Source organism: Nycticebus coucang, chromosome 16 (assembly GCF_027406575.1).
Source record: "Nycticebus coucang isolate mNycCou1 chromosome 16, mNycCou1.pri, whole genome shotgun sequence".
NCBI classification, from domain to species: Eukaryota; Metazoa; Chordata; class Mammalia; order Primates; family Lorisidae; genus Nycticebus; species Nycticebus coucang.
In genome coordinates this window covers 76,953,336-76,979,187 of record NC_069795.1, presented here as the reverse complement: position 1 = coordinate 76,979,187, position 25,852 = coordinate 76,953,336, and the positions used below count along the sequence as shown (strand labels likewise).

The window sequence follows — 25,852 nt, the reverse complement described above, 5'->3', positions numbered from 1 at the left end:
GCCGGGCGTTGTGGCGGGCGCCTGTAGTCCCAGCTGCTCGGGAGGCTGAGGCAAGAGAATCGCGTAAGCCCAAGAGTTAGAGGTTGCTGTGAGCCGTGTGACGCCACGGCACTCTACCCGAGGGCGGTACAGTGAGACTCTGTCTCTACAAAAAAAAAAAAAAAAAAAAAAGACAAAATATATGTGAAAGCCTTATGCTCTGAAAGCCATATATTTTTTCTTTTTTTTTTTTTTTTTTTTTTTGTCGAGACAGAGTTCTACCCTATGCCCTGAGTAGAGGGCAATGGCATCGTTGCTCACTGCAACATCAGACTCCCAGCTGTGGGCATCCTGCTGCCTCAGCCCCCGAAGCCACTGGGATTACAGGTGCTCACCGTGGCACCCAGTGGGTTTTTTCCATTTTTTTCATGAGTCAGGGTCTCACTCTTGCTCAGACAAGCCTCGAACTCCTGAGCTCAAGCAATCCTCCCACCTCAGCCTCCCACAGTGCTGGGATTACAGGCGTGAGCCACCATGCCGGGCAACTCTGAAAGCCATGTTAAGATAAACTGAAAAAAACTAAATAAATGGAGATGCCATATTCATGGATTGGAACACTCTTTAATATTAACATATCAAGTCTCTCCAAATTGATCCAGAGTGCAACAATCCCAATGAAAATTTCATGGAGCTTTTTAAAAGAAATCATCAGGCTTGATGCCCATAGCTCAGTGGCGCTGGCCACATACACCTGGGCTGGTGGGTTCAAACCTGGCCTGGGCCTGCTAAACAACAATAACAACTACAACAACCACCACAAAAATAGCTGGGTGTCGTGGCAGGCGCCTGTAGTCCCAGCTACTTGGGAGGCTGAGACAAAAGAATTGTTTAAGCCCAAGAGTTTGAGGTTGCTGTGAGCTGTGACACCATGGGGCGACAAAGTGAAACTCTAGTTTAAAAAAAAAAAAATCATCAAACTTATTCTAAATTTAGATGGCAACGCAAAGGATATAGACTAACCACAACAATTAAAAAAAAAAACAAAAAACTACAGTTAGTGGATTCATGCTTCCTAGTTTCAAGACATACTACCCAACTACACTTAACCAAGAAAGCAGAGGTACACAAATGGCCAACAAGGACATAAAAAGATGCTCAACGTTGTTAGCCATCAGAGAAATGTTATTTATTATTGTAGGTTTTGCAAGCCATATAAGGTCTCTGTTGTGTATTTTTCTTTGTTTTTTAACCTTTAAAATGTAAAAGTCATGTTTAGCACAAGGCTCTACAAAAGAAGACAATTTGGCCTGTGAGCCATAGTTTGAGCAGAAAGCAGAAATAGATCCACACATACGTGGTAAAAAACTTTCAACAAAAATGTCAAGGTAATTTGCTGAGGAAAAAATAGTTCTTTCGGGGGCGCCTGTGGCTCAAGGAGTTGGGTGCTGGCCCCATATACCGGAGGTGGCAGGTTCAAACCCGGCTCCAGCCAAAAAGTGCAAAAAACCCCAAAAAACCCCAAAAAAACAGGTGGCACCTGTGGCTCAAAGGAGTAGGGCGCCGGCCCCATATGCCGGAGGTGGCAGGTTCAAACTCAGCCCTGGCCAAAATCTGCAAAAAAAAAAGGCAATCTAAAAACCCAAAAAAACAAAAAATAGTCTTTTCAACAAATGATACTGGATCAAATGGGCATCCATATGGAAAAAAATTAACCTTGATCCTTATTAAAAATTTACATAAAATTAATTCAAAATGAATCATATCCCATATACACTTCTTTTTTTTTTTTTTTGTAGAGACAGAGTCTCACTGTACCACCCTCGGGTAGAGTGCCCTGGCGTCACACGGCTCACAGCAACCTCCAACTCTTGGGCTTATGCGATTCTCTTGCCTCAGCCTCCCGAGCAGCTGGGACTACAGGCGCCCGCCACAACACCTGGCTATTTTTTTGTTGCAGTTTGGCCGGGGCTGGGTTTGAACCTGCCACCCTCGGCATATGGGGCCGGCGCCCCACTCACTGAGCCACAGGCGCTGCCCCCCATATACACTTCTATAAGAAAATTTCATGATCTTGGACTAGGCATAGATTTCTTGCAGGAAATACAAAAATAATGACCCATAAAAGAAAAAAATGTTAAAAAAATACTCCAACAAAATTATAAATTTCTATTCTTTGAAAGCGGCGCCTGTGGCTCAGTCAGTAAGGCGCCGGCCCCATATACCGAGGGTGCTGGGTTCAAACCCGGCCCCGGCCAAACTGCAACCAAAAAATAGCAGGGCGTTGTGGCGGGCACCTGTAGTCCCAGCTACTCGGCAGGCTGAGGCAAGAGAATCGCTGAAGCCCAGGAGTTGGAGGTTGCTGTGAGCCGTGTGACGCCATGGCACTCTACCCGAGGGCGGTACAGTGAGACTCTGTCTCTACAAAAAAAAAAAAGAAAGAAAATGAAATGGTAAACCACAGAGTGAGAGAAAATATTCCCAATGCATATATCTGCCAAAGGACTTATATTAAAAATATATATGTAAAGAATTCTGGGGCCAGGCACAGTAGCTTGCCCCTATAATTCTAGCACTCTGGGAGACTGAGATAGGTAGATTATCTGAGCTCAGGGGTTCGAGACCAGCCTGAGCTAGAGCAAGATCCCATCTCTACTAAAAGTAGAAAAAACTAGTTGGGTATTGTGGTAGGTGCCTATAGTCCCAGCTACTCAGGAGGCTGAGGCAAGAGGATCGCTTGAGCCCAAGAGTTTGAGGTTGCTATGAGCTATGATGCCACAGCACTCTACCCAGGGTGACAAAGTAAGACTAAAAATGTATCAAAAATTTAAGCAGTCATTTCACAAAGATATACAAATGGGCCATTAAGCATGAGAAAAGAGGTTCACATTATTAGTCTGCAAAGAAATAACTAAGAGATACCACAGCACAGCCACCACGATGTCTAAACTCGAAAAGACCGACTACATCAAGTATTGTCAAGAAAGTGGCAAAAACAAAACTCTCACATATTGCCAACAGAAATTTAAAACAGTATAACCACTATGGAAAACTGTTTGGCGTTTCTTAAAAGACTCAACTTATCTATTATATATCCTGCAATTCTACTCATCAATATCTACCCAAAGGAAACAGAAATATATCTACACAAAGACTCATACACAGATGTTCAGCATAGCTTGCTTTATAACAATACTCCAATCGTGGAAACAACTCCAAAAAAATTTCAGTACTTAGTGACAAAAAAGTACTGCAACACAGAACAAAGATAAATTTTAATGACACAACACTGAGAGAAAGAAGCCAGATTTAAAAAGCATATATTGTACAATTTCATTCAGATAAAATTCTAGAAAATCTACAGTCAGAAATCAAATCTAGGATGATGAGGGAGAATATTGCAAGTAGCACATTGATATTTTTTAGGATGACAGAAATGTTCCATTTTTTTATTGGATGGTGGTAGTTACATGGGTGTATACATTTGTCAGAACTCAATGAAGATGATTTTTTAAAAATCCATGAAATTGGCCCTTTCCAATCTATTTTAATTCCTGTTACTTATAAGAAAACCAAAGCACTGAGAGGCTAAGTAATTTATCCAAGAGCTAAGATTTAAATTCCGGCAGTTTTACTCTAAAGCCCACATTTTTAGCTACTATTTCACATTAGCTCTAAAAAGGTGGGATACGTCTATACTCTCTTTACCTCTGGACGCTATACATGTATTTATGAACGGTAATACTTTTATTATCTGAAAAAATATATATCTTTTAAAAGACAGAGACCCTTAAGACCTCCCTACAAGATGACATTCAATCCATTAATCAGGACATGTTATAGTTGTTAATCTTTATGAAGTCATTTACCTATATTACCTTCCAGTCCACATTTCTTTATCTTGTTCACAAATAAACCATGTAAAATTTTCCTGTTCCCCTACCAAGTAGCTCTATTTAGGAAATACTTGTTTGTATAAATTGATGCCAGTTCCCAGAGATCACCACTTCTTCTGTGTTCACCAACCATCCTTCTAATAATGTAGTCTAGAATTTTGCTCAGAATCTACATCAACCTCACTATTCTATAGTTCTCCCTAACTCTCAGATCATCCAAAGATTGTAATCATTAGTTTAGCAATCTTTCTCCCATTGCAATGAGATACAATTCATCAGAGAGGGAAGACCCTGAACTTAGAGTAGTTAGGCCCTTTGGCATAATTCCCTTACAAAATTTACACTTCAGTTCCCTACTACCAATATTTCCTTGACCCTTTCTAGAGCACAAGTAACTCAACTAACAGCTCTACATTCCATAACCTGCTAATCCTTGTTTGTCCACTCTAGCAGCAAGACTACATCTGCTTTAAACATAACTAAAAAGCCTTTTTTAAAAAATAAGGCCAGGTTCACACCTGTAATCCCAGTACTCTGGGAGGCTGAGGCAGGTGGACTACCTGAGCTCACAGGTTCGAGACCAGCCTGAGCAAGAGAAAGACCCTATCTCTAAAAAATAGCTGGACATTGTGGCAGGAGACTGTAGTTCCAGCTACTTAGGAGACTGAGGCAAGAAAATCGCTTTAACCCAAGAGTTTGAGGTTGCTGTGAGCTATGACACTACTCTACCGAGGGCAATAAAGTAAGACTCTGTCTCAAAAAAAATAATAACAAATAAATTTTAAAAAGGATTACTTGCATTTTCTGAAGGTCTCAAATAATTCTTGGATTTCTATTTCCTGAAGCTATTCTTTTGGGTTCTATCCTCTTTTTTTTTGGTATCAAATGTACTTTATTTCAATAATGCCATATTTTAATGGGTACACAGTGCTTTTACTTGGCATCAATTATGAGTTGGTTCTGAAACAATTCAGTATTACATCAGCTGGGATGATTACTGATCTCTCCATTCCTTTGGGATGACTCTGCCAACAGGGGACAGGTTCCATCCATTCTATTCCAATTTGTGTCACTGCGTATGTCCATACAGCAATACAGAAAGTGGCTCCACTAGCTAATACAGCATTACCATATTTATCATGAAAATCACGTGTTCATTTCTGGTGGCTCGCCCTTGCCATTGTTTGCTAAATGTATTGAACTTGGAGACGACTTAGTGCATTCTTGGCCAAGAAAAACATCGTGAAGTTGAAAATGGAACTGCAGCAATTCCAGGTGATAGTTCGATGCAAACTGACTTCAGATCCTCTATCCTCTTTTTTAAGAGATGGGATCTCACTGTCACGCAGACTGGAGTACAGTGATGTAATTACAGCTCATTACAGGGTCAAACTACTAAGCTCAAGGGATCCTCCTTCCTCAGCCTCCTAAATAAAAAGATAATTTCTTTTTGGAAATGGTCATTTGGAACTAAGCTTAGTGAATAAGAAATAGTGACTTAAAGTACCATATCACAGTACTTGAGAATATGACTTTGAAAAATTATGTTACTACTAAATTTGAGTCAGAGCTTTATTACCTCATTTCTTCCAAATCATTTAAATTCTCTGAGCCCTAGCTTCTGCATCAGAAAAATAGTAAAGCTATCATCCATCTCACAGCCATTATGAAGATTAAATGGAATACTGTACATATAGATGTTAGCTGTAGATACAAAATATATACAGCATATGAGAGGATGTACGTAAGTTATATACAAATACCATACCACTTAATATAAGGGACTTGAGCATCTGGGGATCCTGGAACCAACCCCCTCCGATATCAAGGGACGACTGTACATGGGAACAATATACTTGTTTTCTTCTTTCCCCACGCAGTGATTAAATTGTGATTTCAAAGAGTGAACCACATATGCTAAAACTGTCACTGATATTAAGAAGGCAAGTGATTTTTTTTTTCAGTTTACCTGTTTAGACTATTAATGTTTTGCTCCAAATTATTTGAGACAGTATATATATATATATTTTTTTTTTTTTTTGGAGACAGGGTCTCTCTCTCTTTCTGTCACCCAAGATAGAGCACAGTGATATGATTATGGCTTACTACAGCATCAAACTCAAGCAAGACAGTATTTTTTTTTTTTTTTTTTTGTAGAGACAGAGTCTCACTTTATGGCCCTCAGTAGAGTGCCGTGGCCTCACACAGCTCACAGCAACCTCCAACTCCTGGGCTTAAGCGATTCTCTTGCCTCAGCCTCCCGAGTAGCTGGGACTACAGGTGTCCACCACAACGCCCGGCTATTTTTTGGTTGCAGTTTGGCCGGGGCCAGGTTTGAACCCGCCACCCTCGGTATATGGGGCCGGCGCCTTACAGACTGAGCCACAGGCGCCGCTCAGCAAGACAGTATTTTAATGTAAGTAGAAATAAATGGCCAACTTACCTGTGGAAACCATCTTTCAAAACTTCTTGCCTCAAAATAATTTCAGAACAAGTGGCTCTCATGCCTATAAGAACCAAAAGATTTTTTTTAAGTACCCAATGAAAGAATATTTAAATAATTAGAAAAGATTTTGATTGGCTTTACTTGGCAACTCTACTTTACTTGGAAACTCTAACCAACTTAAAAACAAAAGTTTTTAAACAGTAAGCAATTTAGGCCAGGTGCTCATTCCTGTAATCTTAGCTCTCTAGGAGGCCAAAGCAGATGGATTGCCTGAGCTCAGGAGTTCGAGACCAGCCTGATCAAGAGTGAGCCCCCCATCACTACTAAAAATAGGAAACAAAACCTAGCTGGGCGTAGAGGCACATGTCTGTAGTCCCAGCTACTTGGGAGGCTGAGGCAAGAGGATTGCTCAAGCCCAAGAGTTTAAGGTTGCTGTTAGCTATGAGGCCATGGCACTCTACCCACAGGGACAGAGTGAAACTCTGTTTCAAAGGGAAAAAAGGTAAGCAATTTGGCCTACATATAAATCTATTTCCATCAGGCATGGCTCCTGTGGCTTATGCTAGGTAATCCTAGTATGCTGAGAGGCCAGGGTGAGTGAAATGCTTGAGCTCAGGAGTTCAAGACTAGCTAAGTCCCTATCTCTAGCCGGACACTGTAGTGGGTGCCTGTAGTCCCAGCTCTTCCAGAGGCTGAGGTAAGAGGATCACCTGAGCCCAAGAGATTGAGGTTGCTATGTCACTCTAGCCCAAGGCAAGTGTGAGACTCTGTGCCCCCCAAAGAAAAAAAAAAATATATATACATATATATTTCTAGTATAGCACAGTGGTTAAGAACATTGAGTTTGGAGTTAGACTAATTTCAAACCATAGCTTAATAGTTGTCACTTAATAGCTTGGTGGCTGTAAGTAAGATAGTTTATCTCTCTGCTGATTGTCATAAGGACTTAAAACATGCAAAAGCACACAGTAAGTGGTCTATGCAAATGTTTGTTATTAATTTTACTTTATTCAGGTGACAAAAGAGATATCCAGGACACCAAAAAGGAACAGAATGATTCGACAGTCAGGGAATCACAGGTTTGTTTTGTTTGTTTTTTTTTAAATACAGAACACTTCACAAATTTGTGTGTCATCCTTGCACAGGGGCCATGCTAATCTTCTCTGTATCATTCCAATTTTAGTATATGTGCTGCCGAAGCGAGCACAAATCACAGGTTTTTTTGTTGTGGTTTTTTTCTTTTTTTGAGACAGGGTCTCAATGTTACCCAGGCTAAAGTTCCATAGCATCAGCCTCTCTCCCAGCAGCCTCAAACTCCTAGTTCAAGTAATCCTCCTGCCTCAACCTCCCAAGTACCTGGACTATAGGCACCCACCATAACATCCAGCTAATTTTCTCTATTTTCAGTAGAGACAGGGTTGTACTCTTGCTCAGGCTTGTCTTGAACTCTTGAGTTCAAGGGATCTTCCCACCTCCACCTCCTAGAATGCTAGGGTTATAGGCCTGAGCCACAGCACCCTGCCAGGAAATTATTTATAGCTGACTGATACTGTGGGGCGGCTCCTGTGGCTCAGTGAGTAGGTCACCGGCCCCATATACCGATGTTGGCGGGTTCAAACCCGGCCCCTGCCAACTGCAACAAAAAAATAGCCGGGCATTATGGCGGGCGCCTGTAGTCCCAGCTACTCCAGAGGCTGAGGCAAGAGAATCGCCTAAGCTCAAGAGCTGGAGGTTGCTGTGAGCTGTGATGCCAAGGCATTCTACTGAGGGCAATAAAGTGAGACTCTGTCTCTATAAAAAAAAAAAAAAAGAAAGAAAAGAAACTGTGTATCAGATGCACACGGGCAATTTCTGTATTCTAACATCCATGCCTGCAAAATTGGGAAGATGGTATATTTACACCTTGTGGAGGTGTTTGGAGAGATTTAAAAAAAAAAAAAAGCAGAACTAGAGGCACTTATAGGTTTGAAGGGTTCCTTGATAAACGTAGAATAACTGAAAATCTCACTAAATTGACTCCATGCAGAATTCAGACATCGAAAATCTTACTCAGTGTAAGCATCATAAAACTTAAAATTCAGGTCGAGAACAAGATGGCCACTAGACTTGCCGCCTTCCTCAAGAATGCTTGGGCCAAAGAGTATTCTTGAAGGGCTGGTCATGTCCTTCACCATAGGGGGCCTCGCTATAATTATGCCAATGATCAGCCCCTACACCAAGTACTCTAGCATGATCAACAAGGCCACACCCTACAACTACCCAGTGCCCATCTGAGGTGATGGGAACATGCCCCATGTGCCCAGCCATCCCCAGGACCCCCAGAGCCCAAGCTTGGAGTGGCTGAAGAAACTGTGAACACCTCCATCCACAGAGAAGAGGCTCCCCTCCCTCATGGTCCCCAATAAAAACGTGAAAACCAAAAAAAACAAACAAAACAACAACAAAAAAAAACCCTTAAAATTCAGTTACTACTGCCCACCAACTCTGCCAGCCACCTTGCTATGGAACTTTGCCCCATTCCAAAAGCTGTAAGTCTATGGGAAGACGATAAAAACAAACTGTAATCCATATAATACTGAATATTGCTGAATCCATAAGATGTATTCCTAAAAAGATGCATTAAGAAAAATACCAGGAAGCTGAAACTATTTGACAGAAGAAAAAAGAATGGAAAAAATAACATTTGTTAAATAGTATCTATATACCAGATCCTTTACTTGGGGCTATCATGTGTGTTTTAACTTTCACAATCTAGCAAGATAAGCAGAATTACTGCCATTTGTATATGGGTGAAAACTAAGGATGCAGGAGGATTAGTGATCCTGATTAGGATCAGGATCATAGAAGTAAGTGACTTGAAGCAAGGTTTGCCTGACTTTTAAAGCCTAAGATACTTCTACCTAACCCAGCTATTTAAAGAAATCATAATTGAAGAAACATATATTTCGGGCGGCGCCTGTGGCTCAGTGAGCAAGACGCCGGCCCCATATACCGAGGGTGGCGGGTTCAAGCCCAGCCCCGGCCGAACTGCAACCAAAAAAAAATAGCTGGGCGTTGTGGCAGGCGCCTGTAGTCCCAGCTACGCAGGAGGCTGAAGCAGGAGAATCGCCTAAGCCCAGGAGTTGGAGGTTGCTGTGAGCTGTGTGAGGGCACGGCACTCTACCGAGGGCGATAAAGTGAAACTCTGTCTCTACAAAAAAAAAAAAAAAGAAACATATATTTCCCCAAATAAGCATATATGTTATGTATGTTTTGTAGAAATCCAGATTTTTCTTCATGTTTAATTTTAATGGACGTAGAGTGGAAAGTAAGGGCTAATATCTAATATAAATTAAATTACAATAAAAAAATCAAATTAATAGTTTCAACATCATTAGTCATCAGAGAAATGTAAATCAAAACTAGAATGAGATGTCATATCATCTCAGTTAAGATGGCTTATATCAAAAAGACAGGCAGTAACGAATGCTTGTAAGGATGTAGAGAAAGAAGAATCCTTACACACTGTTGGTGAGAATATAAAATCAGTGCAATCTCTATGGAAAACAGTATAGAAGTTCCTCAAAAAACTGAAAATAGACTACCATATGCCCCAGAAATCCCACTCCCCTATATATCCAAAGGAGGGGAGATTAGTGTAAAATATTACCTGCACTCCCATGTTTATTGCAGCACTATTCACAATATCCAAGATTTTTTAATCAACCTATGTGTCCATTAACAATTAAAGAAATTGTGGTACAAATACATGACGGAGTACTAAAGAGCCACAAAAGGAATGAAATTCTGCCATTTGCAACACCATAGATAGAACAGGGGAACATTCTGTTAAATTAAATAAGCCAAAGAGGGCCAGGCACCATGGCTCACACCTGTAATCCCAGCACTTGGGAGGCCGAGGTAGGTGGATTGCCTGAGCTCACATATTCAAGACCAGTCTGAGCCAGAGCAGACGTCATCTCTAAAAATAGCCAGGTGTTGTGGCACCTACTTGGGAGGCTGAAGCAAGAGAATGGCTTAAACCCAGGATTTTTTTTTTTTTTGTAGAGACAGAGTCTCACTGTACCGCCCTCGGGTAGAGTGCCGTGACGTCACACGGCTCACAGCAACCTCTAACTCTTGGGCTTACGCGATTCTCTTGCCTCTCAGCCTCCCGGGCAGCTGGGACTACAGGCGCCCGCCACAACGCCCGGCTATTTTTTTGTTGCAGTTTGGCCAGGGCTGGGTTTGAACCTGCCAACCTCGCCTAAACCCAGGATTTTAAGGTTGCTGTGATTTATGACGCCACAGCACTCTACCACCGATGACAAAGTTTAAGACTGTCTCACAAAAATAAATAAATAAATAAATAAATAAAAGGAAAAAAAAAAAGAAATAAGCTGGCTTGATGCCTGTGGCTCAGTGGCTAGGGCACCAGCCACATACACCAGAGCTGGCAGGTTCAAATTCAGCCCTGGCCTGCCAAAAAACAATGACAACTACAACCAAAAAATAGCGGGGCACTGTGGTGGGTGCCTATAGTCCCAGCTACTTGGGAGGCTGAGGCAAGAGAATCGCTGAAACCCAAGAGTTTGAGGTTGCTATGAGCTGAGACGCCAGTGCACTCTACAGAGGGTGACATAGTGAGACTCTGTCTGAAAAAAAAAAAAAAGGCAAAAATAGAAGACAAATATCACCTGTTTCTCAATTATACGCGGGAGCTAAATATTAAAAACAGTTGATCTCATAGCGACAGGGAGTACAATGATAGTTACTAGAGGCTAGGAAGTGCACTAGTGAGGAGGGGATAAAGTGGAGATGGCTAACAGGTGTAAAAATATAGTCAGAAAAAATGAACAATATTTGATAACACAACAAAGTAAAAAAATAAGGCCTAAATTCTACTGTGAATTAGTTATAATTTCTAAGTCAAAAGCACCATTTTTAACATGAGTTAAATGCTGTATCTAAATTCACCTTTATTTCTAATAGTACTACTTTATTTGGCCAGCACAGTGTCTCAAGCCTGTAATCCTAGCACTTTGGGAGGCCCAGGCAGAGTTGCTTGAACCCAGGAGTTGGGAGATTGCAGTGAGCTATGATGACACCACCGCACTCTAGCCCAGACAGCAGAGCAAGCCCTGTCTCAAAGGAAGAAAATTTCTTTCTTTGGTTGTGGTGGCCTGAACTGGCTCTAGATATTGACCCCTTTTTAATAATAAAAATGTCAATGCTGGAAGACTCTTTAGAGATCACCAACTTCATCCAGTCACTTAAAAATTTTTTTTGGCCTCATAATCCTTTCTTCAAATGAATTTGGAAACCTGATGTATAAACAGAAGAACAGAATGCACTAATTGAGAGATACTGGTCTAACAGCCTCATTTTACAGTTAGAGAAACTCACTGGGTTTGTACTGACTTTCTTTTCCCTTTCAAACTTTATCACATCATTGTAAATATTCTTGCACATATTCGTCTCTGTCACTATACTAAAAGTCCAGGGGTCGTGTTTGGCTCTGAACTGGGTCCACAGGACTTAGCACAGCACTCTGGCCCAAGGACTCAGGATTTATTTCTAATCAACTTGACAGCCCAGCCCCGAGTCATTTAAAAAAAAAATTTTTTTTTTGCTCTATTATCAAATGCATTGTTAATACTAGTCGTTTCTGTGTATATTCAGTTTTGGGATTCTCACACCTCCCAGAGCGCTAAGGCCTTACTGGCCTTTCGGTGGTCAGAAGCTTCATGCATTCCAAGATCATCCCAAGACATTTCCCGGCTGTACTTCCTTTTCAGGACTTTAATAACAGCGCGGCCAGTCTCCCTTCGGAACAGCCCGACTCTCCAGAGACCCAAGATCCAACACACAGCAGGAAGGTGAGCGGGGAGGAGAGAAAAAGGCACTCGGCCTTCATTTTTCTTCTCCTCCAGCGAACCCTACCATTCCAGCGTCCCACACGGGGGACCGGGAGAAATTCCGTAAACCGCGGAGCGAGAGGATCCGGGAGTCCGGACTGCTCCCCACCCCAGGGCCCCCAAACCCCGCCTGCACTCACGCAGCCCCGCCCCTCTCTTTACCAGGGTCAGAGGGGGGAGCGGTGAAGGCCATGGCTGGCCAGCAGGTGCGCCCAGTCGCCGCCCATAGGAGCAGCCAGGCTACCGCCCGGACAGCCACGGGCCAAGCAGCCAGGACGCCGAAGGGCGGACGCCCAAGAAGGGCGCGCGGGACCAGAAGCAGACGGAGAAAGAAGCCTGCACAATCCTCACGCCGTTCCCAGAGCGCAGTGCTACGGCCTTATTGAGTGGGGCCCAGGGCTCGGTGCGCGCACGCAGGCGCTCCCGCGGTTCCCAGGCTACCTGCGGCCCCGGTCAGCAGAAGTTCCGGCGCCGCGTGTAGCTACAGGCCCAGCGGCCCACACCGCCCCGCCCCTCATCACCAGGCCTCGGGCTGGGGGAGGAGCGGCGCACGCGCGGTGGCTGGGGCCCGCGTTGTTGCTGTGGGAACGGCCGGGCGGGCATCCTGCAGGACCCAGGCGGCTCTCACACGCTGTCTAGCGTCTCCACGTCTCTGGGCGGGTGGGTGGATGTGTCGCCTCTTCCTGCAGCGCCAGCCTCTGCCTGGCCTCCCAGTGGACGTAAGTGCTCCTCTGTGCACTGCAGTGGGGGTGGAAACAGCCCCCTCCCGGCGGTGCAGACGTTGGCCCGCAGGAGAAGATGCCCTTTATTTCTTTATGGGTAAGCCAGTCAGCCTTGCACTAGTAGGCTGCAGGGATCCCTCTAGGGAAATCCGTGCCCCGCCTTAGGCGTTGTGGGAGATAATTAAGATTATGGCCTGTCACTGATCTCTGGGGAGAAATGTATTCACGTCCAGGAAGAAAAATTAAGTAAAAGGATATTGGCCTTTCAGACCGGAATGGAATTTGTAAGCAGGCCTAGAGAGCATCCAGTGCAGTTTGGAGAAAAGAGGGCTCTAAGGGCCCGTGTCTCAAAGAGGAAAGAGTGTATGTCAAAAATACTGTCTAAAACTGAAAATAGCAGGGCTTCCCATTTGGATTCCCCATCCGCTGGTGGAGGTTTTGTTCTCTCTCCTTTTGCTTCGCCTTCTTTTGCTTATCTTGCTTATAAGTCTTTCTCCCTGTCAATAAACTCTGTCCTGTCGCTTAAAAAAATAAAACTGAAAGTAGCAGCATACACGTTAAGAAATATGAGAGGGCTAAAACTGAAAGTAGCAGCATACACGTTAAGAAATATGAGAGGGCTGAACACGGTGGCTCACGCCTGTACTCCCAACACTCTGGGAGGCCAAAGCGAGTGGATTGCCTGAGCTCACAGGTTCAAGACCAGCCTAAGCCAGAGCAAGACCTCGTCTTTAAAAAAAAGCCGGTGGCGCTGGTGGCGCTGGTGGCGCCTGTGGCTCAGTGGGTAGGGCGCCGGCCCCATCGTACCGAGGGTGGCGGGTTCAAACCCAGCCCCGGCCAAACTGCAACAAAAAGTAGCCCGGCCTTGTGGCGGGCACCTGTAGTCCCAGTTGCTCGGGAGGCTGAGGCAAGAAAATCACTTAAGCCCAAGAGTTTGAGGTTGCTGTGAGCTGTGATATCATGGCACTCTACCAAGGATGACAAAGTGAGACTCTGTCTCACAAAAAAAGAAAGGCTTTTAAAAAATTGAAGCTGGTTACTCCTGAAGAGCAGGGCAGAGAACAGTAGTTTTTTGTTATGAGTCTCATAATATTATTTTGTAATACTTTCCAGAGTCCAAAAATTATTTCAGTAAAAATTAAAGTTAAATTTTAAACAGATAAGGTCGATATTAAAACTACATTTTTGAGAACCAGCTGCATACATCATTCGTGAGTAGAGTCATTTGCTTGAATGTGGAGTTTATATGTGCTCTACAAGATTGCCTAGTTTACTAACAATTTTAATCAGGTGAACTGGGAGTAGTAGTGATTTAAAAAAGAAAGAAAAAAAAGAAAAGGAGAATGGGGAGATCATCACATCAGTTTTGAGGCAGCACAAGAATTCAAAAATTCAGTTTTGAGCACAAGAATTTGAAAATTCAGTTCTTTATATATTTTTAATTTCATAAGTAAAAATTCTCCCCTCCAACAATAAGTGGTGACTAATACAGATTATGGCACATTCATAAGACAAAAAGAACACTTGGCAGTCATATAAAATGTTGCATTATGGTAAAAACTATCATATAGATTGTTAAATTTAAAAGTCAGGAAATTGGGCGGTGCCTGTGGCTCAGTGAGCAGGGCGCCAGCCCCATATGCCGAGGGTGGTGGGTTCAAACCCAGCCCTGGCCAAACTGCAACAAAAAAAATAGCTGGGCGTTGTGGCGGGCGCCTGTAGTCCCAGCTACTCGGGAGGCTGAGGCAGGAGAATCGCCTAAGCCCAGGAGTTGGAGGTTGCTGTGAGCTGTGTGATGCCACGGCACTCTACCGAGGGCAATAAAGTGAAACTCTGTCTCTACACAAAAAAAAGAATTTGAAAATTCAGTTCTTTATATATTTTTAATTTCAAAAGTAAAAATTCTCCCCTGCAACAATAAGTGGTGACTAATACAGATTATGGCACATTCATAAGACAAAAAGAACACTTGGCAGTCATATAAAATGTTGCATTATGGTAAAACCCATCATATAGATTGTTAAATTTAAAAGTCAGGAAATAGGGTGGCGCCTGTGGCTCAGTGAGTAGGGCGCCGGCCCTATATACCAAGGGTGGCGGGTTCAAACCCAGCCAGCCCCGGCCAAACTGCAACAAAAAAATAGCCGGGCGTTGTGGCAGGTGCCTATAGTCCCAGCTGCTCCAGAGGCTGAGGCAGGAGAATCACCAAGAGCTGGAGGTTGCTGTGAGTCCCGTGACATCATGGCACTCTACCGAGGGCGGTAAAGTGAGACTCCGTCTCTACAAAAAAAAAAAAAAAAGTCAGGAAATAGTATGTATGATATTAAAAATCCTATTGTTTAAAAATTTATAAGCCTGGGCAGCGCCTGTGGCTCAAGGAGTAGGGCGCCGGTCTCATATGCCGGAGGTGGCAGGTTCAAACCTAGCCCCGGCCAAAAACCAAAAAAAAAAAAATTTATAAGCCTAGAGAAAGACTGGATGTAATCAAGGTGATTATCTTACATATGTTTCCTAACCCTCTTCTTTGCCCCAGTTTTCTGCAATAAGTATATATAATCACTGTAAGGTTTTTCTGTTTTTTTTTGGGGGGGGGAGTTCAGACAGAGTCTCATTCTGTGGCTCTGGATGGAGTGCCCTGACTTCATAGTTCACAGCAACCTCAAACTCATGGGCTCAAGCAATCCTTATGCCTCAGCCTCCTCAGTAGCTGGGACTACAGGTACCCACCACAGTGCCTAGCTAGTTTTCCTATTTTTTGTAGAGACGGGGTCTTGCTTTTGCTTAGGTTAGTCTTGAACTCCTGAGCTCAAGCTATCTATCCACCTCAGCCTCCCAGAGTGCTAGGATTACAGGCTTCAGCCACCAGGCCCAGCCATGTAAGGTATTTTTAAAATAACTGTATTCCTATAGTGATTCTTCAATAGAACTGGATTTATAAAGATATTGTCACTCTAAGTCACTTTCCATCAAAGGTTTATGTTTTTATCTTTTCTTTTTTTTTTTTTTTTTTGAGACAAAGTCTCAGTATGTCATCCTCAGTAGAGCGCTGTGCGGTCACAGCTCACAGCAATCTCCAGCTCTTGGGCTTAAGCGATTCTCTTGCCTCAGCCTCCCAAGTGGCTGGGACTATAGGTCTGCCACAACGCCCAGGTATTTTTTCATTGTTGTTGTCATTGTTGTTTAGCAGGCCCAGGCTGGGCTCAAACACGCCAGCTCTGGTGTATGTGGCCAGTGCTCTAACCACTGAGCTACAGGCACTGAGCCTTTTTTTTTAAGAGATAAGGTCTTGCTCTGTTGCCCAGGGTAGAGTGCAGTGGCTCCATCATCGCTCGCTGCGGCCTGGAGCTCCTGGTCTCAAGTAATCCTCTACCTTCATCCTCCTTAGTAGCTGGAAAAATAGGCACACACCATCATACCCAGCTAATTTTTTAAAAAGGTTTTTTTCTAGCAGTGAGGTCTCACTGTGTTACCCAGGCTGGTCTCAAACTCCTGGGCTCAAGTGGCCCTCTTGCCAAACTGCTGGGATTACAGTCATGAGCCAACATGCCCTGTACCTTAAGGTTTCTTGACATTTGCAATCTTGAATGTGATAGCCTCATCTAAAGCAGTCTGTATAATTGAAAATATTTCGGCACTGAGGATAAAGAAGGGAAGAGAGAATAAAAGCACTAATCTGCAAATAGCTATGTTTCTTGTAACTAGAAAAGTGTCATATACTGAAACAAATAAGCTGAAACAAAAGCCATGTAAACATCACTATCTTGTATGTCAAGTGCCAATTCTGTATCAGGTCTGCCTTTTTGATCAGGCTTCTCCACTGAAATACTTAAAGGTTGCACAGGGGCTATGTTATATCAATATATAGCATTAAACAAGTACATGGGGAATGCCTAGTGTGTTCTAAGTATTACGCTGAGATGTTGTGAAAAATGAATATGCCCCCTACCTTCAAGTAGCATATAGAATAAAAGGAAAGATAAGTGATTAAATAAGTAATTAGAAAAAGCTCAATGAGTAAAATAATTGAGAATGTATAAGGGAGACAGATTGGGTCTGATGAATCTCTCGGGACAAAGAACTCATAGTACCTTGATAGAGTCTTGATACATACATTTCTTTTTTTTTTTTTTTTTTTAGAGACCTAGTCTCACTTCATCACCCTTTGTAGAGTGCTGTGGCATCACAGCTCACAGCAACCTCCAGCTCTTGGGCTTAGGCGATTCTTTTGCCTCAGCCTCCCAAGAAGCTGGGACTACAGGCGTCCGCCACAACATCCAGCTATTTTTTGGCCAGGTTTGAACCCACTACCTTTGGTTTATGGGGCCGGAGCCCTACTCACTGAGCCACAGGTGCCACCCAAAAGTGCCAGGATTTTTATTTTTTTTTTATTTTTTGCAGTTTTTGGCTGGGCCTGGGTTTGAACCCACCACCTCTGGTATACGGGGCCGGCACCCTACTCGAGCCACAGGTGCCGCCCAATACATTAAGTGATAAATAGTAAAGATATTACTAGTAGTTCACTTGTTGGGCAGACTCAGGGGTTCATATACAGTCTTTGGTAAGAGTGTAGGACACTAACAGGTCCAAACTGAATTGCTACCCCAGAATTAATGTGAACCAGAGAATCTTAGGGATCCAAAAGACGGAGGCTAACCCAGGGTGAAACTGAACTTTCAGGGCAGCCCTTGAAGGATTAAGCTTCATGGGCTGAGCATAGTATGTCTCCAGAATTGCTGGACTAGAGCCAGAGCTGTCAGGGAGGAGAGATGGGAGGAATGGAATTTATCCAATACCTAGTTGTTGTCTTTTTCCTTTTTCCTTTAACAGGAAGTCATTATGAAAGTAACACATGTTCATCAGATTTCCTCTGATTCACCCTGAAGTGTATGTGGGAATGATGTACACTGCCAAGAAATGCGGGATTAAATTCCAGCCTCCAGCTATTATCTTAATCTATGAGAATGAAATCAAGGGGAAAAGTCGCCAGCGCATTATGCCAATCCGAAACTTTTCAAAGTTTTCAGGTATGTCATGTTTTATCTTGCTTCCTTTCATAGTATTTTCTAAATCACTTAATAAGAACAATTTAAGTCTCATGCAATAGAGCGACATGGCCATTAGAGGTAGACAGACCCAGGTTCACATCATGATTGTCAAGGACTAGATATATGACACTGGCTAATCTGCATACTGTCAATGAGCTTCAGTTTCCAATCTGTGAAAGGAATTTGATGATTTTTCACCAGTTTGATAATTGATCCTTTAAACTTCTGAGATTATTACATGGGTTAAATGAGATACCATTATTTAATAATATTAATTTCCTTCTCTCCCTCCAAATGTTTATTTGGAATCTTGACTTTTATTAGTACCACTACTGCTAACTAAAAGCTATAATACCACTTTTTCTTTTCAGACATTTTCTCTAGATGAAAGTGTTTAATATCTCTACAAAGTAATTTTTTTTTTTTTGGAGACAGTCTCAAGCTATCACTCTGGGTAGAGTGCTGTGGCATCACAGCTTACAGCAATCTCCAGCTCTTGGACTCAAGTGATTGTCTTGCCTCTGCCTCCCAAGTAGCTGGGACTACAGGTACCCACCACAATGCCTGGCTATTTTTTGGTTGTAGTTGTCGTTGTTTGGCAGGCCCAGGCTGGATTCGAACCTGCCAGCCTGTCAGTATATGTGGCTGGTGCACTAGCTGCTTCAACTACAGGTGCCCAACTAGTTTTTTTCTTTCTTTTTTTTTTTTTTTTATTTGAGACAGAGAGTCTCACTTTGTCACCCTCAGTAAAATGCTGTGGTTTCCCTGCTCACAGCAACCTCAAACTCTTGGGCTCCAATAATTCTCTTGCCTCAGCCTCCTGAGTAACTGAGACTACAGGTGCCCACCACAATGCCTGGCCATTTTTTTAGAGATAAGGTCTTGCTGTTGCTCAGGCTGGTCTCCTGCACTCAAGCAATCCACCCTCCTCAGCTTCCCAGAGTGCTAGGATTACAGGCATGAGCCATTGCACCCAGCTTCACAAAGTAATTTTAAGTTGAAGAGGTCAAAAATACATCCCTTCTTCCCCCACCACACTCAAAGCTCAATATAAAGAAGTAGTTCCACAAAATAATTCATTTGTTTTTTGTTTTTTTTTTGGCCAGGGCCGGGTTTGAACCCACCACCTCCTGTATATGGGGCTGGCGCCCTACTCCTTTGAGTCACAGGCGCCGCCCAAATAATTCATTCTTATAAAGCCATTTAGCTACTTGAGTATAAAGAAGATAATGCTTTCAGGGTTCTGAGTTTTTTGTTGTGTTTCAGCCTTTGCAATAGTTTATAGTGAATGCATCAGTCCTTTGCAGTGTATATGATGTATGTAGTGTATAGTTTTTTCTTCCTCCTAGACTGCTCCAGAGCTGCTGAACAATTAAAGAATAATCCACGACACAAGAGTTACCTGGAACAAGTATCCCTGAGGCAGCTGGAGAAGTTATTTAGTTTTTTACGAGGTTACTTGTGGGGACAGAGTTTGGCAGAAACAATAGAACAAATTCAACGGGAAACAACCATTGATCCTGAGGAAGACCTGAACAAACTAGATGACAAGGAACTTGCCAAAAGGAAGAGCATCATGGATGAACTTTTTGAGAAAAATCAGAAGAAGAAAGATGATCCCAATTTTGTTTATGATGTTGAGGTTGAGTTCCCACAGGATGAACAAGTGCAGTCCTGTGGCTGGGACACAGAGTCAGCTGATGAGTTCTGACACCAGACACTCAAAAAATGTATTGGGCTAGCAGAATATCCATGTTTACACAAAGTACATAGACCGTTTCTAGAAAAATCTTTAAAGAACACTAAATGTATATGTTGGGTCATAATTGGATTGACTGTGTTACTTTTCAAAACCAGGATATTTAGAGCATCTACTGTGTAGGTGCCTGAAGAATATAGGAAAAAGAGAATAAAGAAATCTGCCTTTTAGGAGCTTAGAGTTGAATTAGAAGATAAGTCAAAAACTGTGAAAAGCTAATTCACAGTATTAAACAGAAATAAAGATTAGACCCAGATACTTGAATAAAGGCTAAAGAAGGTTGGAGCTTAGATTATCGTAGTGTAGAATAGTAAGGAAAGACTTTGTCCTTTAGTAGAGAGACAGGACTTTGCCTCATCCTTAAAACTAATATTTGCATAGAAGCTTATGTAGGATTCCGGATGAAAGCAACTGGAAAGAAGGGGAAGAAAGATAGTAAAACAACACAAAATAGAAATTTTTTTTTTTTTTTTTTTTTTTTTAATTTGGCCGGGGCTGGGTTTGAACCCGCCACCTCCGGCATATGGGACCGGCGCCCTACCCGCTGAGCCACAGGCGCCGCCCGCAAAATAGAAATTTTTATTTGAGAAACAATAAGCAAATTATAGTTCAACAAGATTGGTACAGGGAATTATCCTGCATACATTCTATCTTGAGATCTACTCCCAGCTGCAGGGCGTCCTGGTGGGGGACTCTCGTATTACAGCATTAAATATTTGTAAAGATAGAGTGCACACAGGACCATGCATTCGGTCAGGATAAACAGGGGAACTTTGTCCCTCTGGTGTCATATCAGGAAATATATACTAAAGGCATTCTGAAACCCTGAATCTGTTTATAAAATGGGAAATCCACCCATAATAAATGAACAAAGAGTACCATCAGTTTAGGTCTCTTTATTACTTGGATCTGTAAGAGAGGATCTTTGTTTAACAAGGTTGTCTGTATATAGATACATTTATTCTGATGGGAATATTATTTAACTGATAGAAATTCCTTGTTTTCTGCAAGGATATTTTAATATAAAAGTAATTATTTACTTTTTCTACTTGTCCATGCCTAGTCTCTTTACTATTTAGTCCCCCATGAATGAGATCATTCTTTTTTTTTGCAGTGTTTGGCCCAGGCTGGGTTTGAACCCACCACCTCCAGCATATGGGGCCGGCGCCCTACCGCTTTGAGCCACAGGCGCCACCTAATGAGATCATTCTTATAGTGTTAGATCTTAAATTAGTCACGTCTTATATGTATATTTGCCAAAGGTAGTAAAAGAATTTTCATAATTAGGTATTGAGAGAGGATACCCGAGAAGGGTGAGGTCTAGAAGAACAGGGCTTCTGGAGGAGACCACGAGAATACACCTGCAGGGTCCTCTCCATGGTGACTCAGCTCTTGGGAGTTTATAAACTTAACTTCCTGAAACTTGGAAATTTCTAAGTTCTGTGAAATCCTGTAGTTCTGTAGGGGTGGGAATAGCATCTCCTGCTTGATTCAAACTGGCCAATGAGAAGGGTACCTGTGGGGTGGAACTTTTTGACTTGTCAATAAAAAGGGAATGACCAAGGCAGTCGGGCTCCTGGCTGGTGAATAAAGCCCTTCCTCTTATAAACGTGGTGTTTGGGTGCTCTTTCTCTCCATTGGGCCTTGTCTTCCTGCAACAGTATCTTTCTTTATCTATGTAGTATTTGATTTATACTATTGTATGGAGGAAGGTAATTTATTTTGAAAGTTGACCTTAGGTGGTCTTCTCCTTACGTTACTACAAACACTGCTACAGCAAATAGCAGTGTTTGCTATATTTAACTGATAGAAATTCTCCATTTTGCACTTGTGTGAGCATATCTATTAGGATAAATGCCTGAAGGGAAATTGCTGGGTATGTGCATTCTAAATTTTAATAGATACTGTTAAGTGGTCCTCCACAGAGGTTCATTCATTCAGTACTTTCACTTAATGAGCCCTCAGTATAATACATTCTGAGCAGTATAGCTCAAAAGCAACAAAGTCCTTGCTTTTAAAGGGTTTATAATCTAGTTGGAGGGTAGAGGCAATAAATATACTATGTAGAATGTCAGATAATAAGTACTCTGAAGAAAAAACAGGGTGAAAGGAGAATGGTGGAACAGGTCAGGGCCATTGTTTTAGATCTGGTAATTGAAGAAGGCCTCGCTGAAGAGATAATGTTTGAACAGAGGCCTGAAGGAGGTAAGGAAAAATTGATGTGTATGTCATGATTAGTAAAGAAAGGCAAGTGTGTAGGCCGAGAGGCTGGAATGTGCTTGGCATATTTGACGCAAAGCAAAAGGCCAATGTGGCTAGTACAGATTGAGCAAAAGAGGTAACGGTAGGAGATGAAGTGGAGTTTATTTTACCAGTGCATAGATAGTACATATGAAGGTTGTGCCAGCGTAAACTATCAGCAGTATGTGAGAGAATACCTTTTCCCTATGTACTTGACAACAGACGGTGTTATCAAACATATATATATATACCTATATATATGTTTTTTGGGTGTTTTTTTTTTGAGACAGGGTCTCCCTCTGTTGCCAAAGCTGGAGTATAGTGTCATCATCATAGCTCACTGTAACCTCCATCTCCCAGGTTCAAGCAATCCTCCCACTTTAGCCTCCCAAGTAGCTGGGACTAAAGGAGCATGCTACCTCATCAGGAGCCTGCTACCTTATCCGGTTAATCTTTTTTTTTGTTTGTTTGTTTAAAGACAAGGTCTCACTGTTGCCAACGCTGCTCTCAAACTCCTGGCCTCAAGAGATACTCCCTCATCAGTCTTCCAAAGTCCTAGGATTATAGGTGTGAACCACTGTGCCCAAACAAATTTTATAATTTAAAAGCGGTGCCTGATAGTTTAAGTTTCTCTTATTTTGAGTAGGACTGAGTATCATCACACATGTAAGAGCCATATTTTGTGAAATAACTGTTACATTTTTTCCGCATTTTTCTATTGGGTTGCTGGTCTTTTTCTTACAGATAAAAGTTCTTTTTTAAGGAAATTAGTCCTTCGTTATGATGAACTGCAAATATTTCTACCTCGTCAGTTTTTCTTTTACTGGTGATATTTTCATCCAGGCAAAATTTTTCTTTAAATTTATTTGTTAAATTTATCCTATTCTTTTCTATACTTCTGCATTTTGTCATATATAGAAAGGGATTCCTCACTTCAAGATTACTTTTAAAATTTTCCTTTTTCTGGGTGGCGCCTGTGGCTCAAGGAGTAGGGCGCCAGTCCCATATGCCGTAGGTGGTGGGTTCAAACCCAGCCCCAGCCAAAAACCACCAAAAAAAAAAAAAATTTTCCTTTTTCTATATATGAATTTATTTCTGTATAAGATGTGAGATGTGAATCCAACCTTATTTTATTCCAGATGCCCATGCAGTTGTCCTACACCACTATTGTATTACCTATCTTCACCTCATTGAACTTAAATGCCACATTTATCATATACTAAGTTCCTTATATGTAGTAAAATAGTTATCTTTTCATGATATTAATATCATCTGCAGTGCACTTCCCAGTTTGTTTTTTGATATTTATTGAGCATGTCTCATTTGTCTGCTAGGTTAGGACTTTTCTTTCTTTCTTTATTTATTTTTGAGACAGAGCCTCAAGCTGTCACCCTGAGTAGAGTGCTGTAGCATCATAGCTCACAGCTATCTCCAACTCCTGGGCTTAAGCGATTCTCCTGCCTCAGTCTCCCAAGTAGCTGGGACTACAGACGCCAGCCACAACGCCCGGCTATTTTTTGGTTGAAGCCGTCATTGTTGTTTGGCGGGCCCCAGGCTGGATTCGAACCCGCCAGCTCAGGTGTATGTGGCTGGCACCTTAGCCACTTGAGCCACAGGTGCTGAGCCGGTTAGAACTTTTAGAAAGATACAAAATAGTCCATAACTTTTGCCTCTGAGTTGTTACATGTTTGACCAAAGCAACAAAATTAGCATATATGCAATAGTGTACTGACTATAGCTAGAACAGAGGGGGAGATCATGGGAGTTGAGTAGTTTCGTTTTGTTTTTTTCTCAATGTATTTCATTCTGTCCAAAGTTAAATTTCCCTTCTGTGGGCGGCACCTGTGGCTCAAAGGAGTAGGGCGCCAGCCCCATATGCCAGAGGTGGCGGGTTCAAGCCCAGCCCTGGCCAAAAACTGCAAAAAAAAAGTTTTTTTTCCCAAATACCCTCCCTCCTGGGGAAACCTCACCTAATGTGCATGATGCAATGGTACATTTCAAAACTATTAAGAAATGAGTATAATTGTGATGGGCAGCGCTTGTGGCTCAAGGAGTAGAGCGCCAGTCCCATATGCTGGAGGTGGCAGGTTCAAACCTAGCCCCGGCCAAAAACCACAAAAAAAAAAAAAAAAAAGAAATGAGTATAATTGTGATGGATGTGTTACTTAGTTGTTTGTTTTTTTGTTTTTGTTTTTTTTTTGCAGTTTTTGGCCAGGGCTGGATTTGAACCTGCCACCTCCAGCATATGCGGCTGGTGCCTTACTCCATTGAGCCACAGGCACCATCCTGTTACTTAGTTCAATGAAAAACATTGTATATCAAAGCAGTACCCTGAACCCCATAAATGCATCAATGTACAAAGTTAATGATTTAACAAAAAATAATTTAAAAAAATAAAAATTAAAATATTTCCAGCTAGGAGCAGTGGCTCACACCTTAATCCTAGCACTCTGAGAGGCTGAGGTGGGTGGATCACCTCAGGAGTTCAAGACCAGCCTGAGCAAGAGTGAGACCCCCATCTTTACTAAAAATAGAAAAACTAGCTGGGTGTTGTGGTGAGTGCCTGGAGTCTGAGTTACGCTGGAGGCTGAGGCAGGGGGATCGCTTGAGCCCCAAAGTTTGAGGTTGCTGTGACGCCACGGCACTCTACCTAGAATAACTCTGTCTCACAAAAAAATAACTAAATAAAAATGAATTCCATTTTAAAGTATTAAACAAATGCCAAAGTATAAAGGAAAATGGGCAAGTCCTCTGACTTTCTTCTCCTAATTCTTACTCTGCAGAGAAACTGGTTTCTTAAAGGCTCTGGTTCCCTTCTCTTGTTACCTTGTTTCATCAACTATTCTTTCTGACTCTGTGTCCCCATCTCTCATTTTTGGCTTTATTCTTTTGCGGGCTCATTCTGTGCGGTCTGTAAACATATGCAAGCCTCTTTCATATTAAAATAATGAAACACTTGACTTTGCCTTGAGTCTTTCTGCACCTAATACTGTATCTAACCAAAGTTTAACTCATCTCAATATTACATAAATCTTACATTCTTCTTAACCCCCACATTTTAGAGCAAATATGGCTCTAGTCAAAGTTCTGGAGACACATTCTCAGCCTACAAAACTCAATCCTTCAAGGACTGCCCTGAAAGTTGAGTTTCACCCCTGTCCAGTCTCAGTCTGTTGGATCCTAAGATTCCCTGGTTCACTGAAGGATATAGATCTGTTCGGATGTTTTGAGCCTGGGAATGCAATTCAGTTTGGGCCTTTTTGTGTCCTACATTCTCACAAAACTGTATATGAACCCCAGACTCAGCCCAACAAATGGTCTACAAAGTCTTTTCTTTATAGGCTTGTTTTATCAGTTAAGAAAGTATATGTCGGGCGGCGCCTGTGGCTCAGTCGGTAAGGCGCCGGCCCCATATACCGAGGGTGGCGGGTTCAAACCCGGCCTCTGCTGAACTGCAACCAAAAAATAGCTGGGTGCTGTGGCGGGCGCCTGTAGTCCCAGCTACTCGGGAGGCTGAGGCAAGAGAATCGCTTAAGCCCAGGAGTTGGAGGTTGCTGTGAGCTGTGTGATGCCACGGCACTCTACCGAGGGCCATAAAGTGAGACTCTGTCTCTACAAAAAAAAAAAAAAAAAAAAAAAAAAAGAAAGTATATGTCAGGGCGGCGCCTGTGGCTCAGTCGGTAAGGCGCCGGCCCCATATACCGAGGGTGGCGGGTTCAAACCCAGCCCCTGCCAAACTGCAACCAAAAAATAGCCGGGCGTTGTGGCGGGCGCCTGTAGTCCCAGCTGCTCGGGAGGCTGAGGCAAGAGAATCGCGTAAGCCCAGGAGTTGGAGGTTGCTGTGAGCTGTGTGAGGCCACGCCACTCTAC

At 42.5% G+C, this 25,852-nt stretch overlaps 2 protein-coding genes, 1 non-coding gene and 1 pseudogene across 5 annotated transcripts in view; 2 read left to right on the top strand and 2 right to left on the bottom strand.

Annotated features, from left to right (window-relative positions):
* The window catches only part of PIGX (phosphatidylinositol glycan anchor biosynthesis class X), a 37,219-nt gene extending 24,502 nt beyond the window's left edge, over positions 1-12,717 (bottom strand). Inside the window, exons 1-2 of one of the 3 annotated variants that reach the window (XM_053565067.1) lie at positions 12,378-12,717; positions 6,316-6,379 (exon numbers count right to left, since the gene is read on the bottom strand). In XM_053565067.1, coding sequence (XP_053421042.1) covers positions 6,316-6,379; positions 12,378-12,408 — 95 coding nt within the window. In that variant the 5' untranslated portion in view covers positions 12,409-12,717. The remainder of the gene's footprint in view (positions 1-6,315; positions 6,380-12,377) is intronic. The other 2 variants (XM_053565066.1, XM_053565068.1) reach the window with 2 other exon arrangements.
* On the bottom strand, positions 7,419-7,525 carry LOC128568204 (U6 spliceosomal RNA). The gene has a single exon (XR_008375027.1). It is a non-coding gene; the product is annotated as a U6 spliceosomal RNA (small nuclear RNA).
* Positions 8,341-8,977, top strand: LOC128567663 (NADH dehydrogenase [ubiquinone] 1 alpha subcomplex subunit 3-like; annotated as a pseudogene).
* A 48-nt stretch (positions 12,718-12,765) lies between the features above and the next one.
* Positions 12,766-20,201, top strand: CEP19 (centrosomal protein 19). The gene is made up of 3 exons (XM_053565077.1): positions 12,766-13,034; positions 17,765-17,961; positions 19,332-20,201. The coding sequence occupies exons 2-3, from the start codon at positions 17,787-17,789 to the stop codon at positions 19,691-19,693; spliced, it is 537 nt and encodes a 178-aa protein (XP_053421052.1). The 5' UTR covers positions 12,766-13,034; positions 17,765-17,786; the 3' UTR covers positions 19,694-20,201.
* The last annotated feature ends 5,651 nt before the right edge of the window (positions 20,202-25,852 follow it).